Source organism: Balaenoptera borealis, assembly GCF_965194805.1.
Source record: "Balaenoptera borealis genome assembly, chromosome: 8".
Lineage (NCBI taxonomy): Eukaryota > Metazoa > Chordata > Mammalia > Artiodactyla > Balaenopteridae > Balaenoptera > Balaenoptera borealis.
In genome coordinates, this window is record NC_138865.1 from 47,757,411 (window position 1) to 47,776,307 (window position 18,897).

Consider the following 18,897-nt stretch of genomic DNA (forward strand, 5'->3'; position numbering starts at 1 on the left):
ATACCTTAATACTTACTGAGAAGATAATTAAGAGATATGGCTTGTTGAGGTTATTGTTTAGGCAGGGGGATGGCAGTGCACAGTGAGGTCATGAAATTTCTTAGGAATCAAAAGTCTGACAAATCAGAGTATGTGATAAGGAAAACCTGTCCTGGAAATCTAATCTGTGCTCAATAAAAAGATACTGGATCACAGAAACTTTGAATGTTTATTTTATGGAGGCCTTCTATCATTTTTTTTGGCTGATGTGGGGGCACCTTAGAGATAATACAGTGGTGAGTGGTTTTGTAAGAAGCTTGCTTATCTATTACCTGACACTTCTTTCAATTAGCTGTTTCTTAGGGTCTCTTATGGATACCTCTTATGGTCTAACTGGCTACCTCAAGTGTGCCACAGGAAAAGGAAACAAGGCAACTGGACTTTTACAGCTTCACCAGCCCCCCTTCTCTGACTTTGATATTTCTGGCAGAAAAAGGAACTGAGCCAAGGAACACCTTCAAGGCTAGAGGCCCCCAGGAAGGTAGGGCCAATTGGTAGTATATGTCCATGTGGCCTTCTGATAACCACCATGAACAAGGGACAGAGCTTATGTGGCTTATAAAGGCAAGAGCTCTAGTACACTGCAGGGATTTAGGTTTCATCCATCCATCTACTGTTTGGCACTTTTGTTATTTCCTCCCAAGGGATGCTTGCTTTTCTCTGTAGGCTACATGGGAAGTTAGAGAGGCTGGAAAAGCAATTTTCTCTTCCTCTCCTTCTTAACCATTTCCCCTAATCCTGAGACACAAGGTCCCTGCTTTGTCCTTGGCTGGGGCGTGGATGGAGTGGTAATGGTTGGCCTCTAAGGTGGCCCTCCCTCACTCCAGTAAACTGAGGGAAAGTTCATTTTAACAAGAAGCTGTTTAAAGATTGAGAGAGGCTTTTAAAAATGAACTATGGTTTCCTTTGATAAAAAAAAAAATTCAGGTTGAGCTTATGGACTGTATCAAATATTTTCACCTTCAGCGTTGGTGGTATAGTGATGAGCATAGCTGCCTTCCAAATATTTTCACCGTCATGTCAGTCAAGACTTCCTCTAATAGGGTGAGTTTATCTGTTGAAAGTGACAACACAGAAATAATATTTCAGTTTGGCTAGTAGCAGTTCTTTCTTGACCCTATGCCAAATACAATTCTAATCAATTAAGTTTGCTTTCTTCCATGGTATTACTATGTTGTTATCATGGTAAGAATACCGTTTTACAAAAAGATTTTGAAATAAAACAAGTTAATTTTGAAAATCTCATTTTAGTTTTTATATTTTTCTTGTGAAATGCTCATCTAGTGTGTCTAAGCCTCTTTTAGGTAGGAGACAACTCAAATCCTTCTGACTCATGCTTCCTCCAAACTCTCTTCTGCACTGGACTCTCCAATGGGTGTTATTTTCCCTCCCATGACACAGCTTCTCCTTATGTGTAATCACTCTGACCTAGAGGAGGATAAAGTGACCAGGCAGAACAGCCTTGTTTACTGACTAGGTTATTTACACACAGGTTATTCCTATGCCCCTTAAGGTTATACAGTCAGGTTTCAGAGCAGCAATTCATTACAATATGTTATGAGAGAAGATATTGAGGCAGCAAAGTATAATCCATTATTTTCTAAATATAAGCAGTAAGCATTAAGCTTTTGTTATTACAAAGTTATAATGAATAAATATTTTTAATGGAGTTTTTAAAATCATATTTTGTTTTCTTTTTAGTATGAAAACACATTCTGCATTGTGCTTTCTTGATTAAAACACAAGGTTTCTAGTTGTAGTAATGGAGGCAGTTTGGTTTACTTTAAAAAACTAAAACAAATCAGGTAGTGCAACGTCAACCTGGATAATGCAGGTGGTGGTGAGAGTGAGGAAAATAAGCACTCTTGCACACTGCTAAGCACGCCACCTTTCTGAGAGCCTTTTGTGTCAAAAGCCTTGGACCCTGCATACTCTTTGACTCAATCCTATGAGTTAAGCACTACTACTTCATTATATAGATGAAGAAACTGAAATTCAGAGACTAAGTAACTTCCCAAGGTCACATGACAAGTTAGTAGTGGAGCTGTGATTCAAACTCAGTTACCTTAGTCAAAGCTTACACTTAACCCCACCCCTCAAACTTCATTCAATAACATGGCGTTTGTTTTCAGAAAGTATTCCTATAATAAAATAGTACGCAGCAATTTAACATGTTGTTGTACATGAATATATAATGACACGAACAAATGCTTGCAAAACTATAAATAGCAAAAGTAAGTTTAAGAACAGTATGATATTAATTTTATTAAAAATACGTAAGTATATAATGAAAAATAGATAATGAGTGACAAGACATATAGATGCACATCTAGAGACTAGTGTGATCAGAGGTAATTTATTTTCTTCATTTTGTTTATCTGTCTTTCCTAACTTTTCTACCTTTGTATTAAAACCGGTCTTTTTAAAGATGTTTAATCTCAGTTCTCAAACTATGAATCTGCAATTTAAAGACACAACCTGCTTTTATTTAAAAAGGTACTCTCTAGTAGTCCATCTTGATTTCTTCTTACTTCAAGCCTAAACATTCTAATTTATTAAGGTTGTTTATGCTGGAATCATATAGCTAAAGGAAAGAACAACAGAGAAATTGGGCAGGGGGACAGCAAGAACCCCTGGAGCTTCTATTATCTTCTATCTTCTTTCATCTCCAGTGTGAACAGCACTACTCCATGCTCTAATCCTCTCACCCTGCCTGGATTCTACACATTAACAAGAAACCAGAACATGGTCCAAACCAGGGACTCCCATTAGTGAAAAAGAGTATAAAGAACTCATGTTTATTTACTGATAAAGATAAGGACGGGAAAAACAAAGACTTGCTAACTTTCCCATGTTGATCTTCATTAGTAAGACTATTCAGCATGTTTGTTCAGTCTGCAGCTTCTTTCCACATGACTTACAAGGTGTTATTTTAACAGGAATGAAACTCACTGAGCAATGTGACTGACTGAGGAAGAGCCGGTTCATGCAGATAGTAGCCTCCAGGTCTATCCTAGCAGAGAGAATATTCTTGTCGGATTTGTTGAAAAGCTCTGAGAGGAAGGAAGAGACATTAGTCAAGAATTTCCCTCAGATAACACGTTTTAGTTTAAAGAAATCCTGCTCAATTATGTTCCCCAAATATCATATATGAGTAATTTAGAATGGAAGTTGAGAACCTTGCTTTTTTCAAGAAATTTTCAAATTTTTTTTCTGCCGAACTTCTCATTGTTATAATGCAAATGAATATATTTAATGAATAGGCAATTTTCCTCCTACTTCCTTTCTGGGTAAAGACTGGTTCAGTTCTAGTTCAATGACTACAGAGTTGTCTTAACTATCATATGTCCTTTCTACAAGTTAAAGTACTAACTGTATATATGACTTTATTCAAATATTTATTGCATGTCTAAGTATTATATGTACATCACAGATAATTTTGAGAACATATCAGAAAGTTCAACGAAGATTAAAAGATCCACAATCCCACTACTCAGAAAAAAAGACTCTAATATTAATAGTATATACTCTTCTTGAACTTACTGCACATTAGCACATTAAGGGTTCTGAGCAGTCAAGAAGAAAGAAAACAATTTACCTTTGTTTCAAATAATGTTTCCCAAATTCCTTTCACTATGAATCCTTTGGTGGTATAACACTTATTAAAAATCTGAGGAACTCAGGATCTGAAGGACACACTTTATAAATGCCACCTAAATGAATTTATCACTGTTCAAGATCTTCAGCCATACTAGTAACTCAGAATTAATCAAACTCAAAAATGTTCACCCCTCTACCTAAACTCACACAGAACTAAAGTTGAATAATTTAATGATAAATATTTACTTCAAGAAAGCAACATGCATGGGTATTTTTATCGTATATAAATTGTATCTCAATAAAGCCTTTTAAAAAAGAAACTAATATGCTTGTGTTTCATGAATACTGAGAAGAAGAATAACTTGATGAACATGAGATCAGAGCAAAGGAAGGATAGTTTTAAGGAATATTTTATGCCGGCCAAGGTGACTCATTCCTGCCCAAAAGAGAGGATACATCTTTAGTTACCATAATGTCTCCCAGATTCCTATAACACAATTCTACTTCTTCCACCTTTTCCTTTCAAATGTTCTGGCAATGCTTATAAATTAATCTACTTAAGTCCTCCTATAGTACTAAAGAGTGAATGCATACTCCACGGTGGAAATGAACAGCAGTAGCCATAGTCCAAAAGAGCCGACCATAAGTACAACATTTCTTTAAAATTTCATGTTTTTCCTAGCAAATATTTACATGTGAGAAAGTATTTTAAAAATGCAAAGATTAAAAGTCTTAATTCGAAATCTTTAGGAATAACTGATATATAAAAAATGTTATATATTTACATGTGACTTTATATGTCTTAAAACACATCAAATATACCCTATTTGAGAAGTAAAGCTCAAAACTAAATACCTCCCTTCTATTCTTACTTTTTCTAGAAGCAAAAATTGGCAAGGTTGATAAGTGTTAAATCAGAATCATACTCCATACACCCCTCCTAGGCTTGACATATGAAAAGATGATCTCATGTGCTGCCATAAATGTATTATACCAACGAAATGAGTAACAATGGCCACTTTTAGTTTGTTTATCTCCTGGTTCTTTGAGACATTTTATCACCCATGCAAAACAAATACAAATATAAAAGGAGACGATACTTTTTTATAAGTAAACTATTTATTAAACTATTATACTATTTAAAATTTCACACTTCAAAGAGGCCACAAAAATTGTAACATTCAAAAATTTTAGGTAAAACTCTTCAAGGGTAAGCTATTATTTTTCATCCGGCATGTATGAAGTTTAGCAGCAAGAGGATATTTCTATAGAGACGTGTAGTTGGTTCAGACTCAGTTTCTGCTCATGCTATGTAGAGCATCCATGATGGTTTTATTATACTCTGCAATCTGCTTGGTCACATTCTTCATAATTGGCCGGTAATCACTCTCTTGACTCTTGGTTGCTATGACTAATTACATGAGTTAAGGGGAAACATTATCAAAACAAATATTAATCTAATTTTGTGACTCAGGAAGGACCCAAACTGTACTAGTATTTTTCTTATTGAAAACTGAAGATGGCACAAAAAAGCACAATTAGAATAGTTATTAAAAAAAACAGATTAAGCATCAATTGAAACCCAAAAGGTCAGGCAAAACTTGTTTCAAAAAAGTTCACCTATGGTATAAAATCTTTTTTAGAGTTAACATGTTATTCATCTCAATCTTAATCTGGTCGTAGAACAATTCAACGTTCAGAAGAACTATGTCCTTTAGAGTACCACACAGAATTTCAGGCAAGTCTCTAGACTTCACTCTGTTTCAAAATCACCTACTTTATGTTGCACAAAACCAGAATTCTGGACTTTATCATACTGTGAATGGGAATCTTCTGCGTTTAAAATAAGTTGCACAACCACTGGGAATAAAGCCCTTAAAGCATCTCATCTGGAGGTAAGCTGGGGTCCATGCTGCCCTGAGCTGATGTTCAGTAGTGTCCTAGAGGAGAACCTATGCAACCAGTGAGTCAGGATCTAGTTCTCTAAGCAGAGATGTCCGTAAATAGGTCAAAAAGGGACTAGGAAACAACCTTTGGGGAAATGTTTCTTACAACTCCACAATACTTGTCCTCAGCAGCTGCTTCCTTCTATGTCCATACAAAAAGACAAGCAAGAAGATTGAATATAAGAACCATCTTGATAGAAATAAGATGGGACATAGTACTATCTTGGTAGATGAAGCTGAATTGGCTGAAACACAGATGAGCTTGAAGGTCAAATTTCTCATGACACTACTTGGTTTATCTCTCCCTTTGCTGCCCAGATATCCAAGGTACAGCATTAAAAATAACAACAAATGACTATACATACATATATACGTATATACATATATATGGTTATATGTAATTCTCCCAACAACTCCATGAGAAGGAAGTATTAACTGTATCTGAGATGATAAAATTGAGGTTTAAACAATTAAACTGTCCAAAGTCCATAACCTATAAATAGTAGAGTCAATATTTAAAATTAGATCTCCTGACTCTAAAACCTGTGCACTTAGTCACTATGCCACACTATGGCTCTGTACAGTCTCCTTTCTATTAGTTTGGTGTACACACACACACACACACACACACACACACACTATCATAGAATGGAAACTAAGTCTTATTCATTTATTTCCCACAAAGTTTAGCCAGTGTTTTGTACATATTAGGTATTTGATGTTGAACTGAATTTCATTTCAGTCTTTAAAGAAATTCCTAAAAAAAAAAAATCACTCAGTCAAGCTCATTCGCAGTTTTTTAAAGGATACATTCTTTCATCACAAAATTATTTTGCTCATGGTGTTGCCACTTCCTCTCCAAATTTGTAAGCTAAAAACACAAAAGAAAAATGTTAACCAGTGCCCATATTCAAAACAATTATACACCCCTTTGAGACAATAAGAAAAAAAACACCCCCAATTTTAAATCTTTTCAACTCCCTGCATTTTATTGAGATAAAGCCATGATAGACAAAAAAGAAATTAAAAAAAAATTAAATAACAGTAAATACAATAATACAATGCTGAATTTGACAACAGGTTTACTCTGTTTACTTAAATTGGAAATTATTTATTATACCAATGAACATACCAACTGAAAGACAATTTATGATTTTTCCCTTTCCTAAAAGAACTTAAAAAAGAAGAATGGGACATGATAGGAATCTCTCCTTGAAACCTGAAGGTCTAATGCCACAAAAGTACTATATATTCTAATACTGCAAAGGTTCAGCTATATAGGAGAAACTTCCTTATTTCCAGGGCTAAATTTCCTGTCTAATTCCACAGGCTGTGATAAGAGCAGAGCTGCAGTGTGAAGATTATAAGAGGGCTGGTAAAAAGCTGGCACTGTTACAATAATTTCTGCATCAACAGGAAGCTAATGTGGATATTATATTGATGGTTGCTTCCTCCAAAGACAATTTTACTGTTATAGAATTAAATTGTTTTTCTGATTTAATTAACCTTGTAACTCTGGGTTATGGTCTTTCTTTTTTAAGATGCACATAGTTTTTTTCCTAAACAAAGGACAGTCTGAAAAATGAAACATTAAAATAATGTTGTGCCTGGACATTTCCAAGAAGTAATAATCATTTTAAAAAATCTGATAATTGAAACAGCATTATTAATATTTCTTTCTAATCTCATGTTAAAATTATTTTCAGGGCGTTAAGTTCAGTCTTAATGTAGCATCCATCCCATTGTTTCCTCCAAAGAGATAAATCTAGATATTAGGATGAATCATAACTAATTAATTATATGAACTGTATGTGCTGTGACTTAATGCTACTAAATCAGATCTAGCTTCCCCTGATAGAGCCTTGAAGTTAAGATGGACTTAAGGAAGCAGTCAGCACTTTTTGACAATAAATCTCTAATAACCTTTTGCAAAGTCAAGTACCAAATTTTTCCTCTTTGTTTCATACAAAGGGGTGGCCTTATAATGCAGCAGACCCCTTAAGTGCTACATGAATAATGATATAAAAGCAACAGTGTCAGATGGTCAAATTCCTTCTATATTATACATCTATTTCAGTTACTTGCCTTTAAAGCTCCAAGGATGTCATGAAGCACACATCTGTCTTTTATTTCCTGCAACTTATTTTAAAAGTCTGTTATGAGTTCTTTATATGTTTTGGATATTAACCCCTTATGAGACGTATGACTTGCAAATATTTACTCCCATCCTGCTTTTTCATTTTGTTGTTTCATTTGCTGTGTAGAAACTTTTTAGTTTGATGTGGACCCACTTATTTATTTTTGCCTCCGTTGCTTGTGCTTTTCGTGTTATAATAAAAAACTTGTTGCCAAGACTAATGTCAAGGAGCTTTTCCCCTATGTTTTCTAGGAGTTTTACAGTTTCTTCCAATATAAATGTGTTTAAATGATTTCAAATCAATAACCACTCAAAAAAAAAGGTCTATTGTAAAAATTACAGATCTCAAAAGCCAGTTTTTGAGTAAATAACTGCAAAAGATAGAGAGACCAGGATGTGATTCAAACAGTTGGGATTCACAAAAAGCAACAAATAATACAGAGAAGCATTGTAAATTGTGGTTTATGTTACAAATTCCTGTACGTGGGGTTACGAATAAGATTAGCACTTAATGTGGGAATAAATGAGGTAGCCACTGACTGGCTCTAAGAAATTGTGTTTGTCAAATGTTTTCCTCTTTAAATCATCCATTCAGTGGAAGAGGAGGGCCAAAAATCCATATGAAATATCAGTATTTTTTCCTATGAACCATAAAACAATGGCCTCATAAACTTTTTCTTATGTTTCTTCTCCAGTATCCATTCCCACTCTAAACAGACTAGGATAATTTTGCTATTCACAAGTTTATATCCAGGCCTGTATATTACAAAGTAGAGACAGAGTAACTGACGAATAAATTTGAAATATGTAAATTAGTGACTTCTAAGCTTTTAGTAGTTGTGGCAAACTTTGATGAGAGTCCACCCCTTTCAAGAAGAATATAAGGTTTATCTTTTTTTTAAATGGTACATCCACACAATGAAATAGCTGATGCCATAAAAATATCATCAAAAAAAGCGCTTGAAAACACTTAAGAAAACAAATGCTTAAAGAGCATATGCATAGAATGATTTCATTATTTGTAAAAACAATATAATTAAGGGTGTATAACTGCAAAGGAAAAAAAATTTACAAGGATATTATACCAAAATGTTAATGATGGTTGTCTATCATCATCATATTAGTACACGAAGGAAGAAAAAATTTAATGCATTTAGCATTAATAAATCATAGTTGCAAATTGCTAACGTAGATAATTAGATGTGAGAATGACCAACCTTTATCAGACCATAATTTCTGATTTTGTATATGACACGCATGCTTCATTTAATCCTCCAACAAATACTTATTGAACACCTATTACTTGCCAACCACTAGCACCGTGCTGGGGAGAAAGTGAGGGAAAGAGACATCATTTCTGCCCTTAGAGAGAGCTCTCAATGTAGAAGACCTTGGACCTTGTTCAGGTAATTATCAACAGGATGAGTGATATGAAAAGGGGGCTTGTCTATGCATCCTGTGTAATAATCAGAGATGTAAATAAAGAAATTCAGGAACAGTACTGCTCTTTATAGCATTATTTGAATAGTTTGAAAATGAGAAATAACCTAAATGTCCAACAATTTGGAATTGACTCAGTAAATTATGCTATATCCATATAGTCAAATATTATATAGAATCATATTTTAAAAAAATCTGCTGACAAGGTAAAGTATTTATGATGTATAGTTAATAATGAAAAACAAGTTTCCAAAGAATAGGTACAACATGGTACCATTTCTATAAATATACAGAAATAAATGTGTATGTATGTATATGTATAAACTAAGTGTACACATAACATAGTAATATAGACTAGAAATATCTGTCTTCATATCCACAGAATCATCTCCTGGGTGGTGGGATATTAGTCATTACGGCTCATTTTTGTTATCTGCAGCATTTATGTACTAAAGTTTCTGCATTAAAAACACTTTACTTTTGAAATTTTTAAAAGCCATTACCATAATGGCTGTGCCCAGAACAGTGCCTAGCACAGAGCTGGCCTTCGATATAGGTTTATAGAAGCCAGGAAAGCAGGAGTAAATTCATTCTGAGTGGAGACTATACAGAATCTAGTTATCTTCAAAGCCAGAAAATCTGGAAGGTAAATAAAGCAGGTGAAAAAAAAAAAAAAAAAAAAAAAGGAATGGATTACTTTGGGAGTGAAAATATAGATCAAGAGAACAGGCCAGATAGCCTAAAAATAGAAATGAATTTCAGTCTTTTCTTTTTCTTTTTACCTGAGAATGTGTCTCGTTTTCTTGCAATTGTGTTTTTAGTGTCTCATATTCTGTGTCTAGTCTCTGAATTATTTTTTTAAAGGCATTTCTGCGGGTTGATAATACTGTTCTCTCCTGATGCAATTTCTAGATAGATCCAAACAGAAGTAAATAACAGGCTTTAGCAGATACCTAGTAAACCGATATAAACAGCATTTGACTTAAACAATTTCAATAATATTCTGATAAAATTCTACCAAGGCTATAATTACTCTAAAACCTGTTTGTAAAAATATCCTTTTAATTATAATAAACTAAATTATTATTAACTATATTAATAATAACTCATTAGGGCTGTCATATGTGTTTGTACTCCACCACCAGATTTACTTTATTTTTTAATTTTTTTGTAAATTTTTAAATTAAATTTATTTATTTTTGGCTGCATTGGGTCTTCGTTGCTGCGCGCGGGCTTTCTCTAGTTGCAGAGAGCCGGGGCTACTCTTCGTTGCGGTGCACGGGCTTCTCATTGCGGTGGCTTCTCTTGTGGCAGAGCACGGGCTCTAGGTGCGCGGGCTTCAGTAGTGGTGGCTTGCGGGCTCTAGAGCGCAGGCTCAGTAGTTGTGGCGCACGGGCTTAGGTGCTCCGCGGCATGTGCGATCTTCCCCGATCAGGGATCAAACCTGTGTCCCCTGTATTGGCAGGTGGATTCTTAACCACTGCACCACCAGGGAAGCCCCAGATTTACTTTAAATTAATGTAAATGGCAATGAAAAGCCACTGAGAAGTCTTAAGTAGAGAAATATCGTAATCAAATTTGCATTTAACAAAGTTTATATTTGAAGTACCCTATTGCTTGCTTTTCAATGTTTGTCTTTTGTTTTGAAACTTAAATCACTCTATATTCCTACTATATATGTAAACTTCTTTATTTTTTCTTAGATTATATATCAGTCAACTGAAAATAATAAATTTTATAAATTAAAAAAAATACATATATTATTAAAATTAATCAAGAAAAAACCAACTTGAATTACAATTTCATAGAACTGTTACCATTTACCTTTTTCTTTTCTTCACCTGATGATTTTAAAGCTGGCAAATCATTATATGTTTCCAGATCAGTTATCATTTGCTTAATTTTGCTTTTTAGAGACTGTTGTTCCTCAGTCATTTTACTTTCCAGTAGCTCCATTTTTTGTAGATCCAACTGTAGACGCTGACTATCTGAAATGCAGGAAGATTCAAGGCCATAATTAGTCGAAATTTTATTCCTTACACAAAAGGAAATGCAATCATTAAAAATCATGTTTTACAAGAGTATCTGCACAAGAAACATGCGTTCACTGCAACTAGTGAGACAATACAAAGATAAATTTTTAAAAAATTACTCACCCCCCAGGTAACCAACATAACCTGTTGTATATTAATCACATTTGTCTCCATTCTCATACAAACATGTAAGAACACACATAGTTCTTTTTCTTACTTAATAATACATGAGATAAAGATTCATCATTTTTAATATGTGCATACATATACACACAGTTATGTGGGGAAAAATTCAAGTTATGAAACGTTATGAGCAAAATTTTATAAGTACATATACAGTCAGTTCTCATTATTTGTGGTAGTTATATTCTGTAAAGTTATTGTAAACATTGAGTTAGCAAATACTGAACTCCTATGGGAAATACAGGATTAGGTTTCTGTGAGTCTCTGGTCACGATACTTTTATCAACTTTGATGATACTTTTATCATCAAACTAATACATAACCTTGTTTTATGTATGTTTCTCTTTAAATATCTTATTTAATATATTATTGATTTGTTAACATTGAACTCAAGGCCAACTTACGCCTCAGTGAAGCTTACCTAACTGACATATTTTCTCTGTAAGGCACATCACAGCCTTGCGCTGAGGAACACTAGCCAACACTTCAGCACTATACTTGGGAGCCATTTTAAATAGCAAAAGCACTAGCAAAAACACACAGAAGTGTGGTAAAAAAAAAAAGTGACATTAAATAATATACCATGAAAAGGATTCTTGTTTATAGTATGAGAACTAATGCAGGAAGGCATAGTGCTGCCTTAATCAACCTCCACTGGGAACTCGAGCATTCAAATTTTTCAAATTTGAATTCCAATTTTTCACCTCTGCGTGTGTTCACAAATGACCGTGAAAGTGCTGCAAATATGAATTTGGGGTTACAAATTAATTTCAGTGAGAGAGCAAGTTTACAAATACACAATCCATAAATAATGAAGATTGCCTGTGTGTATGTGTATGTGTGTGTGTGTTTCTTTCTTTCAAAAGTATTGAGCATCTACTATGTGCCAGGTGCTGAGGATATAATGGAAATCAACAGAGACATCATTGTTTTCACTCGAGGAGCTATATTCTAGAGGTTAAATTAGGAAATTGAATAAGCATTGACAGTAAACTGGATAACTACTATGAAAAGAGTAATACAGGGTACCACAGAACATGTGGTATTGGTCAGAAGAATTCTCTGAAGACATGCCTTTTAACTAAGGCATTAAGGATTAGGAATCAACCATACAAAGGAAAAAGTGAGTGTTCCAGAGAAAATAATCAACATGTGCAAAAAAGTCTACAGGTAAGAAAGCATGGTACCTTTGCGCAAATAAGAGAAGTTCAGTATGACTAGAACCCAAAGTTCAAAGTGGATGGTGGTAGGAGAGAAAACTGAAAAATTGAAGGATTTCAGTTCATGAAGGGCTTAAGTCAAGATAGGGAGTTGGGACTTTATGCTAAGGGCTATGGCAAGTCATCAATGAGTTTCAAATCAGAGTAACATAATTAAATTTTAGAAAGTTCTCTCTAGTTGCCATGTGGACAATTAATTGAAATAGCATAACTATGTGCAGGAAGACCAGTTAAGTGTTGATTCAGTGATCTAGGCAAGAAATCTTAGACTGGTGGGGATTTTTTTTCATTAAACAATATTTAGGGACTTCCCTGGCGGTCCAGTGGTTAAGACTTCACCTTCCAGTGTGGGGGGTGCAGGTTCAATCCCTGGTAATGGAGCTAAGATCCCACATGTATCATGGCCAAAAAACCAAAACATAAAACAGAAGCAATATTGTAACAAATTCAATAAAGACTTTAAAAATGGTCCACATCAAAAAAAATCTTTTAAAAAACCCAATATTTATTAAATAAATGCTTTCTATGTGCCAGGCAAATAGAAAGGCATGGGGAATACAGCAACGAACAAAGAACTTATACTCCAGTGGAAGAAGACTATATATATAAAATATACAGTTATGTCAGATAAAAATAAATGAAGAAACAGTGCAGGAGAGATCTGAAGGGACTCAAGAAATATTAGGGATTTGGGATTAACAAAACAGGCAATTGACCGGATACAGTAGTTGAATGAGAGAAAATGTGGAATCCTGTTTCCAACTTGAATAAATGAGTGTATGGGAGGGTAGGCAGAGGGACATACAAATTTTATCTGTTGGAGGGATTTATGATACACTGAAGTCGATTTAGGATTTATTGAGTTTGAGATACCTCAGAAACATCCAAACAGAGATAAGTAAAGATGTCCATATATAGAAATATGGGTCTAAAACCCAGAGGGAAAAATGTGAGCTCTGAAGATACAGATTCTGAAACCACCAGCATAGAGATGGCACCTGAAGCCATGGGAGTGGTTCAGATCATCAACAGAAAAGGATTCATGACTGCACCTATAAGAATACCAAATTTTTAAAATAAATTAACATGAAGGATCCATATAGAATAAGAAATGACCAAAGAAATAAGAGAAAAATCAGAAGTCATGGGGAAAAGATATTTCAAGAATAAAGAAGTGGTCTGTAGTACAGAATATTACTTAGAGATTTAAAAAAAAAGATGGCAAAATATGTGTTGAATTTACTGACCAGGAGAACCTGGATGTATCTGCTGAGAACAGATTTCACAGAAAGAAATGGAATCAAGAGTGATATGAAGGTTTCAAGAAATTTGACTGTGAAACCTTTGAACGAGAGGGATAATAGCTGGGCAGAGAATATTCGGAAAAGGCTTTTTATTTTTTTCCAAGATGTGATAAAATATGGAAAAAAGACTAAAAAGATACCAAAATTTTAATAGTAATAAACTTTTGATAGTGGGATTGTATTTCTAGTTTTTATTTATGCTTGCTTATATCTCCTAAAACATCTATAATGAATATGAATTGCATTTATAATCAGAAAACAGTATTTTAAAAAATATTCCATTCTGGTAGGATTATATAATACCTACCTTCTCTATTTCAAAGACTTCTTAACTTTGTGATGCTGGCTTTAAAAGTCTCTGTTTTAAAGGGAAAGAAAGGTTTAAGAGGAAACCAATATTACTGAGAACCTGGAATGTGCCTGGCTTTATATATTATCTGATTTACTTTTCGTAATAGCCCTGGGCGAGGGTAAATTTTATTATATGAGGAAACTAAAGCTTAGAAAGGTAATTATTGCCCAAGGTCAACAGCCAGTCAAGCTTTGGTGCTGAGTGATATTGTTATCACCTTTATGAAAGGTTCATTTTTTACAATAGCAAATGTTACTTTATGATCCAAAGATGCCTCAATGAGCAACAGTGAGTTGTGGGAAGAGGAACAGTAACACTTGGTCAATTTTGCTACTTCAGGCTTCTTTCCCCAGGCATCATCCTTTGTTCTGCTTTCCTTATAGCTACCAAAATAAAATCTGATTTCAGCTAACTCAAAAACAGATACTAAAATGGAATTGAAATATATATCCTGTATATTTAGACGAAGAAATCTGGATTCAAACCTGCCTTGGCCAGTTTCTTCTCTTCTGTGTTCCCAGGGATAGGCATGGGAATAATCCAATACATCCTGTAGTTACTTATTTGTAGAGGCATACAGTGATGCACTGTCATCTTAGAACATTTTACCTTCACTTTTCCTCTAGTTTAAAGTAGGAATATGAATACCCTCAAAAAAACAGTGGTATTTCAGAGTGTCAAAAGCCAAATATGAACATCTTCCTTAAATTACTTAGATTTAGGGGTAGAAGAGTTTTATATTAAAGTAACATATGTCAGAGTAAAATACAAAATTCAGAATGATTTTTATGATAAAATTTAATCTCATAGTGGGATATATTGTACCCTGTGTATACATATTATTTTTCTCTGGCTCCTTTCATTGTTTTCTCTTTATTGTTGCAGTTCAGCAGTCTGACGATGATGTGCTTAGGTAAGGAATTGTTACATTAACCCTGTTTGGGGTTCAAAGAGCTTCTTAGATCTGTACAATTAAGTTTTTCATCAAATTTTCAGAAAATTTTCAGCCATTATTTCAACTATCTTTTCTCCCCCATTCTCTGTCCCTCCTCTCCTTCTGGGACTACAATTACATGTAAATTAGACTGCTTGAAACTGTCCCACAGGTCATTTAGGCTCTGTTCATTCTTTTTTCTTCTTCAGATTAGATAATTTCTATTTATTTATCTTTAAGTTCACTGATTCTTTTTTTCTGCTGTCCTCAATCTTCTATTAAGGTCAGTGAATTTTTCATTTTAGTTATATTTTCAACTCTAGAATTTTCACCTGGTTCTTTTTTGTAATTTCCATTTCTCTGTAGGATTCTCCAATCTGTTCATTTTTTATGATTTTATTTTCCCTCAAGCCCTTAAATATGTTTATAAACATTTAAAGTCCTTTTCTTTTCATTTCAACGTCTGGATTATCTCAGGTTCAGTGTGTAGTGACTGCCTTTCCCCTTCACTCACATTTTCTTCTTTTTTCATTTTTACTAAATGTAAATTTAGTAAATTTACTAAATGTGAATTTTTATGGTATAATGGACATTTTAAATGACATGTTGTAGAGACTTTGTATTTTGCTCCTTTGAAAAGTGCTGATATATATTATAAATAAGCAATTAACTTTGCTGAACTAAATAAATCTCTAAACTTTTCTCCTTTGGAGTGGGTAGCATCTTAAATCTCTGTACTCAGTTCTTTCAACTTCTAGCTGCTGCTTTTTCCTAGGTCCCATAAAGCCTACTCAATGCATACACATTTCAGTAGTCAGATTAGGATTTGGTTAGAGTTTATACATAGATTTTTGGCACTCCTTCTTACCAGGATGTCTCTCTTATACAGGGCAGGCAATGAGTAAGTAAGTTGGTTTCTTCACGTAAGCTTTAGCAAAATTTACTTGGACTTAATAAATTTAAGTTTTATTACCTATACAGATTTTCTAATGGAAAGATCAATACAAAGCTGCTATTAAACCTTCCTCTTCTACCTATGAAATCAGAAAGATTAAAATATACCTGGAAGGTGACATTATAATAAAAATATCATGTTCAAGAATCGAGCAACTCTCTACTTATGAATATAACATAGAGTATAAAATACCAAATAGTAAAAAAAAAAAAAAAAAAAAAAAAAAAAAAAGCTTCAAAAGACATTGGTTTAAGAAAGGAGGTTGTTACCAACCAAATTTGTCCTAAGTTGGTATAATTAAATGTGAACATTTCCTTCAACCACATTGACTATATGTTATTTTAAAAGATGTATCAATATATGGACTGAAATGTTGTTAAGAGGGTTTTGTTTTGTTGGATTAATATTTCTACTAGGGTTGGAAATAGTTGAGAATCAAAGTGCTGAATCAAAGTCACTGAAGCTTATGGTGTTTCAATGCTCTAAATGGGAAATGTACTGAGTTTGTATATTTTGGCTGTTCGGTGAAAAGTTATATAAATCTAACTACAAGTTTAATTTAAAGATATATTAGGGAAATACATTTTTAAACTATGTATACTGCTTTTCCTAGAGAAAGGGAGAAAATGGTTGGTTGGTACAGGGTAAAGTTTATCTTCCTTTAACCGCAGGACCCCATGAAAAGCTAAAAGCTTCTCCAAGAGAAGAGACAGGAAGAGGATGCAGACTAGTTCCTTCTGATATGCTATGAAGTTGCAAAGTTTACTAAGTAGTGTGTACATAGTAGCAAAATCTCAGAAGGAACCACTTTGACCTGGGGAAATGTTCCTGAAATATTCTGCCATCAGCGCATTTGTTTATTCCCTGGAGTTTCCTTTCCAAAAATATAAATAAAAACTATTGCTGACAGGTTCCTTGTCTCTTTACTCATGCAGTTTATCAGTGTTTCTTAACCTTTTTTTTTTTTTCATTACTGTCCCCCTAAGGAGTCTTTTGTAGACTATTGTTTTCCCAGTCACCTCCCATGAATTGTTTATATTACAGATGTATATCTGTTTATGTACAGTGACCCTTTGGAGGGCCACACACCTTTATAGTTAGTATCTAAAATTTTTTTTACCCTCCCCCCAAGAAGTAATTTTGCCCCCTTGGGAGTGATATTGCTCCATTAAGAAGCATAGAGTACACTAAGAAAATCAGGTGAGTTCCAGTTATAACTTCAAGGGTCAAAGGGAGGCAGTTCACAAAAGGGGAATGTAAAATTCATTATCTCTGAAAGATGAACCAGAATATTATAAACCTCTTATGGTGATTTCCAGATAGAAAAAGTTTCTTGTGGGGGATGGTGTTAAGGAAAGAGAGGAAGAACAATTTATATGCTTGGCTTAAATTAACACTTAAAAATAACTGACTAAGTGAAATTAATTGTAGGGGTCAGATAATGCAAACTTCAAAAGGGAAATTTTCAGTAAAATCCTTATCAAAGTAACAAACCGGATTTTTATCTCCATTGAAGCCAGTTCTCATTCTTTTTTAATTCTACATCTCTGGAGAAAATACAATGACTAGGTTTTTAAAAGAAATGTAAACACAAAGTATAAAAGTATGAAAGGAATACAAAGTCCTGATTATTGAATTCATTTCCTGGTACTGATATTTACCCTTTTAAAAAAATGTATGTTTCTCGACAGCCATTATACAAAGATAGCTTAAAGGAGGCAAAAACTTGTTGAATTAATATTGACCTTAGAAAATGAAAAATTTTAAACTATGGTCTAAAACACAAAACAGAAGTTTCTTAGATGAAATAATTAAACATAAAATTCTTCAGCTTATAGAAAAAAGAAAATAAAGATGTAAAAACACTCATAGTTGTATACATCCAAAATAATTGAAAATGGGATCTTGAAGAGATATTTGCACACTTACATTCACTGCAGCAGGATTTCACAATAGCCTAGAGGTGGAAATAACCTAAATGTCCACCAACAAATGAATGAATAATGAAAATGTGGTATGTACATACTACAGAGTATTATTCAGCCTTAAAAAGAAATCCTGTCACGTGTCACAACACAGATGAACCTTGAGGATATTATGATGTGAACTAAAGTGGTCACAAAAAGGCAAATATTGCATGATCCCACTTATATGAGGTATCTAAAATAGTCAAACTTTTAGAAACATAAAGTAGAGTGTGGTTAGCAGGAGCTCAAGAGGAGGACATGGGGAGCTGTTGTTCAATGGTATAAGTTTTTCAGTTTTGCAAGATGAATATGTTCTAGAGATCTGCTGCATAACAATGTGTAGATAGTTAACACTACCATACTGTACACTTACAGATAGTTAGGATGGTAAATTGTGTGTGTTTTTTATCACAATTAAAAAAATACTCATAGTTAAACCAACAGTAGGTATAAATCAAATTTAGAATGCACCTCTCTACTTACGTGGAATATAATTCAGATATACAAATAAAACTATGGCAAACAAACTTTAAGCAAATCTGGGCAGATAAAATAAATGTACAGTTTTCCACCTATATCATCAATTTAAATTCAACTGCATATTAATTGCGTTCAATATGCATTTATGGATTCACAATCCTTTATATAAAACTCCTAGGCCGTTGTGTTTTAGAATGCAGAATTCTTTGAATTTTAGAAAAGTAATATAGTGTATATACTGATTATTATATAACTTTCATGACAGGGTCTGAGGCAGCAACCCGACATCAGGTAGATGAATATACTT

At 33.8% G+C, this 18,897-nt stretch overlaps 1 protein-coding gene across 7 annotated transcripts in view; it reads right to left on the reverse strand.

Annotated features, from left to right (window-relative positions):
• Positions 1-4,739: 4,739 nt before the first annotated feature.
• Positions 4,740-18,897, reverse strand: part of IFT74 (intraflagellar transport 74) — a 78,871-nt gene continuing 64,713 nt past the window's right edge. For 2 of the 7 annotated variants that reach the window (XM_082400549.1, XM_082400548.1), the window contains exons 17-21: positions 11,800-11,904; positions 10,987-11,150; positions 9,945-10,070; positions 6,396-6,456; positions 4,740-5,050 (exon numbers count right to left, since the gene is read on the reverse strand). In XM_082400549.1, coding sequence (XP_082256675.1) covers positions 4,932-5,050; positions 6,396-6,456; positions 9,945-10,070; positions 10,987-11,150; positions 11,800-11,904 — 575 coding nt within the window. In that variant the 3' untranslated portion in view covers positions 4,740-4,931. Of the gene's footprint in view, positions 5,051-6,395; positions 6,457-9,944; positions 10,071-10,986; positions 11,151-11,799; positions 11,905-18,897 lie in introns of those variants that run through there. The other 5 variants (XM_082400550.1, XM_082400551.1, XM_082400552.1 and 2 more) reach the window with 4 other exon arrangements.